The sequence below is a fragment of the Monopterus albus genome, unplaced genomic scaffold, assembly GCF_001952655.1.
Source record: "Monopterus albus unplaced genomic scaffold, M_albus_1.0 scaffold362.1, whole genome shotgun sequence".
NCBI classification, from domain to species: domain Eukaryota; kingdom Metazoa; phylum Chordata; class Actinopteri; order Synbranchiformes; family Synbranchidae; genus Monopterus; species Monopterus albus.
The window spans coordinates 458,980-470,299 of NW_018128242.1; the positions used below are offsets into that span (position 1 = coordinate 458,980).

The 11,320-nt window shown below is 41.9% G+C and overlaps 2 protein-coding genes across 3 annotated transcripts in view; both read left to right on the forward strand.

The window, feature by feature from the left end:
* The window catches only part of ezh2 (enhancer of zeste 2 polycomb repressive complex 2 subunit), an 11,938-nt gene extending 7,768 nt beyond the window's left edge, over positions 1 to 4,170 (forward strand). The window contains 8 exon segments of the mRNA XM_020585318.1: positions 1 to 43; positions 834 to 959; positions 1,146 to 1,324; positions 1,746 to 1,841; positions 2,020 to 2,101; positions 2,614 to 2,694; positions 2,803 to 2,887; positions 3,814 to 4,170. The exon segment at positions 1 to 43 is cut by the window's left edge and continues 69 nt beyond it. Of these exon segments, the coding sequence (XP_020440974.1) occupies positions 1 to 43; positions 834 to 959; positions 1,146 to 1,324; positions 1,746 to 1,841; positions 2,020 to 2,101; positions 2,614 to 2,694; positions 2,803 to 2,887; positions 3,814 to 3,874 (753 nt within the window). The 3' untranslated portion in view covers positions 3,875 to 4,170.
* A 3,482-nt stretch (positions 4,171 to 7,652) lies between these two features.
* The window catches only part of LOC109951057 (acyl-coenzyme A thioesterase 9, mitochondrial), a 10,986-nt gene continuing 7,318 nt past the window's right edge, over positions 7,653 to 11,320 (forward strand). Inside the window, exons 1-6 of one of the 2 annotated variants that reach the window (XM_020585319.1) lie at positions 7,655 to 8,447; positions 9,097 to 9,191; positions 9,482 to 9,508; positions 10,152 to 10,197; positions 10,283 to 10,453; positions 10,919 to 10,956. In XM_020585319.1, coding sequence (XP_020440975.1) covers positions 8,434 to 8,447; positions 9,097 to 9,191; positions 9,482 to 9,508; positions 10,152 to 10,197; positions 10,283 to 10,453; positions 10,919 to 10,956 — 391 coding nt within the window. In that variant the 5' untranslated portion in view covers positions 7,655 to 8,433. Of the gene's footprint in view, positions 8,448 to 9,096; positions 9,192 to 9,481; positions 9,509 to 10,151; positions 10,198 to 10,282; positions 10,454 to 10,918; positions 10,957 to 11,320 lie in introns of both variants that reach the window. The other variant, XM_020585320.1, reaches the window with a different exon arrangement.

An 11,320-nucleotide genomic window follows, 5' to 3' on the forward strand; every position in this document is an offset into this window, starting at 1 on the left:
AGACTGTGGGCCACACACTGCAGAAAGATCCAGCTGAAGAAAGGTCAGAGGTTTTAATTAAAGAACTGAGTCTGTCATGCTCGTTACATGACACAATTCTGTATATGGTTTAATTGATATACGATTAAAAATATCTACTTGTATCAGATTCAGTTCAAATCAAAAATAAATTTGAAATGAGTTGTAAGATGAGAAGATAAAGTAAGACTACATTCATGGGGATTGATTCTGAGTCCATCCAGTAGTTGATGCAGCATTCTCCTGATCAAGTCCCACTAATATCAGCATTTGTTTAAAAGCTAGAACTTCTAGGAATTCATACATTTTGGATTAACTCAAAGCTGAATTGCCTGGCACCAAATTTTTTTCTTTTGCAAAGGAGCGCGAGTTGTCTAGACTGACTTTTCTACTGTTGACACAAAGAAAGGAGCCAATGGGAAGTTGTTTTGGTTTAGTGATGATGAAAAGTACATGTAAACACTGAAAAGATCATTAACGAATGACTAAGGCCATGTGGTACAGAGTCTGATTTAGTTCCACAGTTACCAGGGTTTTTTTTATATATTCTATTAGAGAACGCAAATGTGGACACAGGAAACAAACACAGGTAGAGAGAAAACGATACGATCTGTCTATAAATCAACCTGAGGACAGTGACGTGTGTGTGTGTGTGAACTCCCAGGCAACTTTTTGTTGGTGACATTTAGTCTGGCTGACTGATCAGGAAAGAATTCAAAGATGATACTGAGCATATGAATAGCTCTGTTGAACCCTGGTGAAATACAGGTGACTGATTTGAAAACAACTCATCCGGGATCCGCATCCTCTTACAGATGGCTCATCCAATCACGTGTATAATTACCAGCCATGTGACCACCCGCGGCAGCCCTGTGACTCCTCCTGTCCCTGCGTCACCGCTCAAAACTTTTGTGAGAAGTTCTGCCAGTGCAGCTCTGAGTGTAAGAACCCCACACACGGGAAATACAGGGGAAAAAAAACCATTTTATCTGGTGAAAATACTCAACACTTGTTGTCTTTATAAAACTGAAATCTTCGGCTGTGCATGCATTTTTGCAGATGTTGCACTATAAGTTTTACTATTGTCTAATATATTTCCTCTTTGATGCTCTGCTTTGTGGCTGCAGGTCAGAACCGTTTCCCCGGTTGTCGGTGCAAAGCCCAGTGTAACACCAAGCAGTGTCCCTGCTACTTGGCAGTGAGGGAGTGTGACCCCGACCTCTGCCTCACCTGTGGCGCTGCAGACCACTGGGACAGCAAGAATGTGTCCTGCAAGAACTGCTCCATCCAAAGAGGAGCCAAGAAGGTAACACAGCAAGTGGACATTGTACCAAAACCATAGGCTGTGTATAAAAATGGATGACACGTCACCACTTTCTGTAACTGTGTAAAAGTGAATCATAATATTGCCAGTATGGGGATGCCCATCTTGCTTTTGTGATGCATTTTGCAGCCAAATTCTGGGTGGTAGCAACCAGAGGTAGAGCTGTAGTATCAGGCCTCCAACCACAGCTGTCAGTCATCCAAAATATGCTGCTTTCATTTAAAAGCTGTGACCTTTTTATATAAAACTAACAAACTACTTAAAAGGACTTGAGTAGATCTAGAATTGGGTTCTATAAAATGCAATCAAAGCTCATCCCTGTACATATTTTGGATATCAACAAATATTTAACACAGCACATTTTAATATTTTATAAACCCCTCTCCTGCCCTCCATCTCTCAGCACCTCCTGCTGGCCCCATCAGACGTGGCAGGTTGGGGCATCTTCATCAAAGAGCCGGTCCAGAAAAACGAGTTCATCTCCGAGTACTGTGGAGAGGTGGGACTTCACTGTGTGTGTGTGTGTGTGTGTGTGTGTGAGAGAGAGAGGGGTCAGCTGGATTATGTTAAAGCACTACTTCCTGTAGATTTTTATTTATTTAATTTTTTGTCACCCATGGCTTTAAAATGTACGTGTGGGGTAAAATGTGTAATCTGTTTGACCACCATCTTTGCAGATTATCTCTCAGGATGAAGCAGACCGCAGAGGGAAGGTCTATGACAAATACATGTGCAGCTTCCTCTTCAATCTCAACAATGGTAAAATGCACACAATCTCCACAGAGTTTGGTTCTACATGTACGTCTTAAGGACACTGAAGGCTTTTCTACAGGGTTTTTAAATTGTGCATTAACCAAGATTTTCCTCGTGGTCTGATAACCCCAGTGACAGTGGGACAGGAAGTGGTGTCTCTCAGCTATCAGAGCAACAACCAGGGTTAACATGGGTTTGGATGTTTGACATGAAGAAGGTTAAAAGCAGCCAGAGGACTTGGACTGGTTTCAGATGTGGTGTTCTTCCTTCTGGATGTGTTAGCATCTAAAGCTAACCTGTTTGTTTTGGTAGCATTAGCCACCTAGCATGGTCAGGATTTTACCTTTTGTGTTGAATTAAAATGATTTTAATTTTGGAGGAACTGGAGCTTAGTGTAATGTTGGAGCTTTGAACATTCAAGTTCAGACTTTGAACTGTTGTGATTTTGTGTAAGACATGAGATTACCTTCTGCCACACACCATCAAAATGAGTTTAAAGTGTTTTTTTGTCTCCACAGACTTTGTTGTCGATGCCACAAGAAAAGGCAACAAGATCCGCTTTGCGAACCATTCTGTCAATCCTAACTGCTATGCAAAAGGTCAGAGGATGAGGATGTTGCTGAAATGCTAGCATGCATGGCCTTTGTGGTAAATGTGTCTCTTTGCCAACTCATCTGTATGTACTCATCTGTAACTCATCTCTATAGTGATGATGGTGAATGGGGATCACAGGATCGGGATCTTTGCCAAGAGAGCCATTCAGACTGGAGAGGAGCTGTTCTTTGACTACAGGTCAGAAGGAAGGAGTAGAATACTGACCGGTGTCTCCAAGAACAGAAAGTGATGCAACTGTCATATGACTCTTCTGAATCACACAGATGAGTCTTTTAGTAACATCGTGACTTTCTAACAGTAAACTAAATGGTCATAGCTCTTGTCACCGAATGGCTTAATGAGGGCGATGAAGTGTGTTGGGTACAGTGAGGGTGTTGGAGGAATGATGTTTCCTCCCTCCGTCAGTTCGGAGCCAGTGTCCAGTCTTGAACCATTGGGTTTTTTTGGGGGGGGGTGGACAGCGGACAGCTAAACAAACCAGTTCTTGTCCAGGGAATCTGCTTCCAGAGCTGCACCGACTCGACTTGCTGCTCTACACCCAGTAGTTAATTTTATGAATGCTATGTTGATGGCTAGCTATTGGTCAGCTAACATTACTAAAGCGAGCACAGCTAAAAAATTTCTCACATCAGTCATATGTTTGTAACATTGTAAGAAATCAGTAGCTATGCTTTTGGCTAATGATGGTGTAATGTTACCTGACCGCCAGCTACAGTAGCTAAGGTTAGCATGCTACTTTCTCACGTTGCTATCAATGTCACTTAACCTTTGGCTTCACAAAAGGCTGACTTTGTATAAAGTATGTTAGGCAGGTTTGTTTTTAAAGCACGGTTTCCTTTTTGCTGTAGTCTATCATTGCTGTGCTAGTGTGAGCTAGAAGTTGCTGGGAAAGGGTAGACCTATACAGTGACATGGCAACGTGGCTCTCTAGCCTGTGGAAAAGCAAAACAGATCTTAGGTTTGCAAGTTGAACCAATTCTGAATGGGTGCAAGCACCAGCCCAGATCTAGCTCTTTGTGTTGGGCGAACAGGGTGACTGACTGACTGAACAGATGCTTGCCCTGTCGCAAAAGGAAATAATATTTTTATTCTTGGTTTTCCAGGTACAGCCAGGCTGATGCTCTGAAGTATGTTGGCATCGAACGAGAGATGGAGATTCCCTGACTTCTACCTCTTGTGGATCAGCATCACACAGGCCTTACATACAAACACACCTTCGCTTCAGGAAATCCAGGCAACCTGTCACAAGGCTGTAAAGCTTCAGGAAATCTGGGAGTATTTGAATCTAGAGTTTAAAGCCTTTATTTGCCACTTTGGTTTTTTAAAATTATTTTTCATATGTGGTTTGTACTTCTCATCAAATCTTTTGAGGGAGATGGGAGGTTTGTATTCTTCCTCAGCTGAAGCTGCAGATCAGTGACAAGTGGACTCTTGCTTGTTTAAATTTTTTTTTTTTTTTTAATCACTACAATCAAGTATTCTATAGCGGGAGGAGACCAACCAGCGACACCTGTTTAAAAGTGGCTTTTCAGCTCAACCTTCTGAGACCAAAGTCGTCCACCAGCCACTGGACTCGGAGCTGCCACACGTGGGTCATGTATTGCTGAACTCGGCGCACACTCCCCAGAGCACAGACTTGCTGTCTGTCCACAGAGCCGCGTTGCACAACATCAGCACTGTCAGAGTTGCACATCAACACCTGCTGCCATCAAACAAGTCAGAGCTGAAAGGGTTCAGTTATGTTTATCAGCAACGATTTTGATCATTGATTAGTTTTTTTTTTTTTTTTCCTGGATTCGAGTAAAGACTTTGTTCTTCTCTGTTCATATAATGTTGTAAACTGATTATTTCGGGCATTTGAAGTAATTGCCTCAAACTTTAGGAAGTTTTTGTGGTCTTTTGTCTATTTCCCAACGTTTCACAGTCAAATGATACAGAAAACTACTGACGGATTATTCACTAATGAAAATAAATAGATTAATAAATTTAATTACTGTATAACTTGAGAGGAATCAGCAGTTTATTTAAATAAAAATCTTTGAAAACCAAACTTAAACTTTGCATCTAACAAGTATTTTCATTAGTGATTCATTTCTTATTTTTGTTTTCTATCTAGTATCAGAAGATGGTGATGTGTCAACCATGAGGTCCCCCCAGGTGATGTCAATCACAGGAAAGGTGCAGATCCTCACATTTGAGCACAACAAACAATCTGATCAGAATTGTTGCTGATAAACTTGTGCTGATTATAGAACATTAAACACGAATGTTTCCAGATATCACCAGTTTTCACCTGTGATAAATCAGCTGCGATGTCTGTCCAGGCCCGTGTTCAACTCCGTTTATTTGAGAGAAAGCAAAATTGAATTCAGTTAGTCTTCAGGTTGAGTTTCACCAGATTCAGGTGGACTCTGCCTCAGGTGCCAACAAGAAAACCAGCACACCTGCACTACGACAGATGTCAGCTGCTTTTTACCGAGCGCCACCGAACCCACACTGTCATGGCTTTATGTCCTCTGATGCTCTGCTGTCTAAAGCGTACCCAGCATGCCTTAGCAGCGCTGCGCTGTGTTCACACTGACTCCCTCTAGTTCACATCAAGCCGTTCTCCATCAGGACTTGTGGAGTTAAACAGGGCTTATAATAAGCTTTATTTCTATAGCACTTTCCAAAACATGGTTAAAAAGTGTTTCACAACAAAAGAGGACATCAGTTAATGATAAAACAAAATGCTTGTATATTTAAAACGCAAGCAAACGTGTGCGCTCACAAAGCCCATACATAAACACGAAGACACAACGGATCATCTTTTAAGCAACAGCAGTAATGTTCAATGCTGCAGGTAGTGATGACGCTCAAGAGATCTGGGTTGGATCCAGTTTATAAGAAGCCCAATTTTAATGTGAACCTTCGCGGGGAACTGGTCTAAACCCGATTTGGCTTTGTTAAACTGGTAAAGAGCTCTGCGCAAGAAAAGTGACAAAGCTTCAGCTACTAATCGTTTTTATTGTTATTGACCCATTAATCATTAAGTCTGTAAAATGATAAACTGGAAATGCCCATCACAGTTTGTGGTAACACCTTCAACCATCTCTTCAGTTAATACTCAATTTGGAATGATATGAAACAGAAATGCCTCCTGTTCTACTATTGACGCCATTGATTGATTATTCAGATTGCTGCTGATCAGTCATGTCATCACTGCAGTTCTAACCTCAAAAACTGGAGACTAAGTGATTTTTTTTTTTTGTCAAACCAGTAAAATGTCACATTTCAAGATTTCACAATATAAAATGTATTATACAGTTGTACAGGGTTTTATCTATCTTGCCTACTTGTAACAACATTGATTAATCAGTTGACTGATTAGTTTATAGAATGTTGGGGGGGCCCAGTACAGTTTCTGAATTTCCCAATTTCCTTTTATTTATAACAAAACCAGCAAGATCTTCCACTGGAGCAGCCGGCGCCAATGTTTATTTGTAAAATGTCTGTTGATTGTTTTAGCCCTGAGGTGAACTCGATGACCTGATGAGAACACGATGGGGACCCCCCACCCCCTGGCCCACCTCCCGTTTCTGCACTGCCTCCTCCGTGTGATATGACCTTTAGTTTACACAGCATTCCTCTTGTTCCATGTACCAACAATCACACTTGGACTCGCGTTGTAATGTGAATTCTTGTGCTTTCAAAGACTTAGACTTGAAGCAATACCAGCCTTTCTTTCTTTCTGTCCCACATCTTCCTGCGCCGGAGACAGGGCTCTCGATCCCCCTGTAACTTATTACAAACTCCAGAGGCCCAGGATGTCTCATGTTGTCTGTAGTCAATGGGTGAGAGAATTCAGGAACTCTGAAACCTGGTGCTTCACTCGTGAGGTTCCTACACATTTGAAAATGTTTGGAAAGTCAACCCGGGGATTTTCCTGTCCTGACCACAATCTTGTCACTCAAAAGTGTGAAGTTTTCAAACTGGGATGTGTGGGAACCTTTGAACTTTTTATAGAACTTGTCTGAGATGACAGACCTTTATTGCTAATCCCGGTGAGCCTTCCTATGTTTCTGCTTTCCTCACAATCTTGAATTTGCCTGGGGTGTGACAGTGCTCATGCAGACCAGTGATTTATCCCCCAGCAGTGGTTTTTACTGGAACCAGTTACTGTGGTGTTTCTGTCACGGATGCTGCAGAAGTCAGAGACAAGGTTTGGACTTTTGCAGCTCTCAAAGGTTCATGACTGTGTGTGACTGGAGGGCTGGGCAGCATTTGAATGCACACTGGTCTGTGTGTAGGAAAGAGGTTTTTGATGGTTATATGGATGAATTTCAGGGAAGACGAACGTTCCCTGGCCCTCCTCGTATCTGAACTGCCTGCATTAACTTATCTCGGATCTTGTCAAACCAGGACCACTTTTTCCTCCAATGACACAGGTGCTCATTTTGTAATGTTTAAAGGGATTTTGTTGTTCAATGTGTTGCAGATTAAAATAATAAAAGTGACAGAGGTTTTGGTTTTTTATCTCCCTTTAAAAACATGTATTAAAGAAGATCAGAAAAACGTTCAGGGTGAAGTTAGTCTACCTTTTTTTCCAGGGTTTCTGCAGCTTCATAATGATCCATTTAACACTAAGGACGGTCCCCTGGGCACAGCAGTGAAACGGCCCCTAACCAAGTCTCAAATTTGAGCAGCCATGTGATTTAAGTTTGGTTTTCTAGTGGTTGTCTAGTGTCCTGTTTGATTTGTATCTGCTTTTAGCCAATTTAGTTTTTAGGTGAAGTGATGCTTGTTTTGGTTTGTTGAAACTTCCAGTAACACATTGAGAAGAGTTTAGAGGTATATAAATACACTGACGTCCAGTACCCCTGAAAACAATGACACAGTGTGTAATCAGCTGCTGTTTTATTGCAAGTTTAAATAACATTTTCTAAAGCATCAGTTCTGATTGTCCTAACGTGGACAGCGTTAGGGCTTAATATGTGTGGGACTCATATTTTTAAACTCCGCCAGTGGTAACAGCTATGTCGTGATATGAATATTTAGAGTGGCAATGTAGCTGAAACACTTAATAATTAGTCTAGAAAATAGCATGAATGTGTCTCAAGAGCAATAAATAAATGTGCACGTCCCGGTGATGGTACAGGCGCTGGCAGCAGGTAAAGTCTGTGTGGCTGCTGTAACTCGCTGCAAGCTGGAGGGCTTGCGTTAAGGAGTAGAAATGATATGATCCACTCTCAGGGTGTGCGATATAATAGACATGTAACTATATTTCTCTATCCTACAATGACTGCCAGACACAGTGGCGTAAAACGTGGGCAAATCATTTAAAATGTACGCACGGTACGTGCAGGATTACGTCTGTGGGTGTAGTCAGGTTAAGTTCCATTAGACACGAACGATTAGATATATGGACAAGGCACGGTCCAGATTATGGTCTGGGAAAATATATCTATGGGGAAACAGGCATCCCTTAGCACAGAATACTCCTGAAGCTAACCGTTTGCCGTGCCTGACAGGTTGTACTGAGGGCTTCAAATCTACTGTACAGAAACGGAGGGTCTTGTGTCATCAGTCAGTGGGCGTGGCTTGATTCCCAAGGCGGACTCCTCCCTGTCTGGCACTGGACCTGCAGTGCCCTGTAAAAAAGACCTGGCATTTCCCTTCTTGTTTAACCAGCTCACGTACTTTATTTACCTCGAACATTTAGCTCTCCCTACCCAGACTCTACAATGCTTTTACCGAGGTCAGTGTGTTAAAAACGTGGTTCAAAATTCTGTTCTTGTAAAGCTAACTGTTAGCATGTTTAAGGCTAGCAGCGCTATGCAACATAAGTACTAGTGATTTGTCCTAGTCTTCTGTTTGCACAGTAGGGTAGGGGTTTAATGTAGGCTATACATTCACATAGAGGGTGTGTCATGTCCATGTATACAGCAGGGGGTGTCACAACATTAGGTTTTTGATCCGACACCAAGACCAGGATCAACAATAGCGACACTTTTACCTGTTGAAAGTTATGTTTTATGCACTGTCAGGGGAACATATTAGCGTATTCATCAACTATTCCACGTGTTTTAATCACCACCAAATAATTTTCCAAACGTGAAGCATATTTATTTATTTATTTGTTACAGTTTTACTGTAAGTCGTTTTTTAATTGTAAAAATGTACTGGTTTCAACTTGTCAGTTGTGAAGATTTGGTGCTTTTTTTCTGAATATTTTTGGATTTTAAACTGTTGGTGAGACAAAACAAAACATCTGAAGATGCCACTTTAGACTTAAAGGAATTGGGTTTGTGGGAAATTCAGATTTGGTGCTGTTCCTTTGTACTTTTAAGACCCAGCGACCAGTCGGTCTTAATGTCATGGGGTTTTTTTCTTTGTTCTGTCCTCAGGTTCCTGCTGCTGCGCTCGGTGCCATCGCTGACGACCAGACTGCTCTGCACAGGGCCAGTGTTGAAGCAGGGCAGGGTGCCAGACATGGCTGAGGGTAAGACCATGCTTTCTGTTAAACATAGATCTGTTGTACACACATGTCTCATGCTTGGACAGTTTTCTGCCTGCAAACACGACTTGGAAGTTTTCTCTTTTGCTACTGGACCAAAGATTTTGCTGACCTTGTAACTTTTAAATGACCTGCAAACACACATCAAGAGAATCAAATGTGATCTGACATGGTGACATATTCCATGTTGTTTGTCCTAAATTCACTGGTTCTCCCCTTGTTCATCCCCTGACCTTTGACCCTGAACCTTTTTAATGATTGTTGTTTCTCTACAGGAAAACCACCTTTACACGTTTCCAACGGTGTGTGTCGGTAAACCCAGTCTCTCTAGTCCTTTTAGTCATTCTCTTCTACTTTGCTCTGAGTGCACGTTCATTCTTCCTGTATATTTCCATGCTAACTCACCATCGGTTCTCTTTTACCTGAAGCACACCTTGTTTCATGTACAGCGACTTTGATCATGCACCTGTTCTGCTTTTCAGTACATGTGGATTTTATTCTCGGTGATCCTGAGAAAACCTTCCCAGCCGGTGGCACCTTTTAATCTTTTTTCTTCATTCTCTGTTTCAGTGTTTTGTAACAGCTGTTCCCCACATGACAGGTTTCTCCACTGACTGCTTCTTCTATCAGTTTTTATATTGTCTCATTGTTTGTGCATCCAGCAGCTGCAGCCTTCAGGCCAAAACCAGTTCAAATGTTTTCAGATTGCTCCACTTTGTAAGAGTGGTAAATTTAAATGTGGTTGCTGAAGGTTTATGAGATGTGGTGGCATTGCAGCACACACTCCAAGGCTGCAGCTGGAAAAACAAAAGTGAGACAGTATCTTTATCTGTTACACAGCTTCAGTCAAACACTGCTCTGACAGAGACTTTTTGAAACCTGCAGCCTTTAACCTTTGGTGTTTTCACCTCAAATAGGTCTGATTGTTTCTTCTGTGTTTTTCAGTGCGGAACAGGCTGAGAGAAATCGTGGGAGTTTCCACTAACTGGAGGTACAGAGCCATTTATACTTTGCAAACAAATCTTAGTTAATGCACCGTTAAAATTAGTAATATATTCTGTAATTCTTGTCCACAGTGACCACCAGCAGGCCTTGGCGGAGCGTGTTGCACTGTCCTCCATGCTGGCAAAGTCTCAAAGCGATCTTCCAGGCAAGAGGATGAAGGACAGCTATGTGGAGGTCTACCTGCCACTTGGCTCTGAGCCACAGCTCAGAGAAAAATACCTGACCTTCCACAATACTGTCAGGTAAAAACACATGCGCAAATACCAACGTGTACTGTTTAAGCTCCAGTGTATTACTTAATGTAGCGCTAGCATGAAACCCCACATCAAGCCACTCTGCTCCGCCCAGTGCTCCCTCTTCCTGTTCCGCTCTACCACAACCTGCTATGCTCTGCTTGGCTCTTCAGATATTTGTTCATATGAAATTACAAGAAATGAGAGTGCAACCAAACTGTCTGATCAGACAAATAACTGAAAATCTCTGCTTGGTCAGAGGTCAGTCCCGCTCAAAACCTTTAGAAGCAAATACCTCTGCACTGCTGCCAGTGCTGCTCAGTGAGTCTGGGTCACAGGAGGCTTTGACAGCACCTCTCCACAGAAATATTTGAAAAAGTTACATACTGTAGATTTAAACGAGAGCACGCACACACAGTTGAGGCAGATGAAGACTCACACCTGCCACGTAACTCGTCTTCTGTCTCTTCTCAGGTTTGGTAGGATCCTGGAGGACTTGGATAGTTTAGCAGGTACATCATTATACCTCATTGTACGCACTCAGGAAGTCTGACTCCAGCTTGCAGTCAAACACCACACACTCAGTCACTGTGTTAACATTTACCCACTGAAAGGTTGATATACAGGTATGTGCCAAAAAATTAGAATATCGAGGAAAAGTCCATTTATCTCAATAATTTGTTTCAAAAAGTGAAACTTGTATGTTATATTAGTTCACTACACACAAAGTGAAATATTTCAAGCCTTTATTTGTTTCAATTTTGATGATTATGGATTAAAGACAAAAAAAACCCAAATCCAGTATTTCACAAAATTAGAATATCATGACAAAGTTCAACATTGTAGGCTCCCTGTGTCCCAATCTAGTCAGCTAAT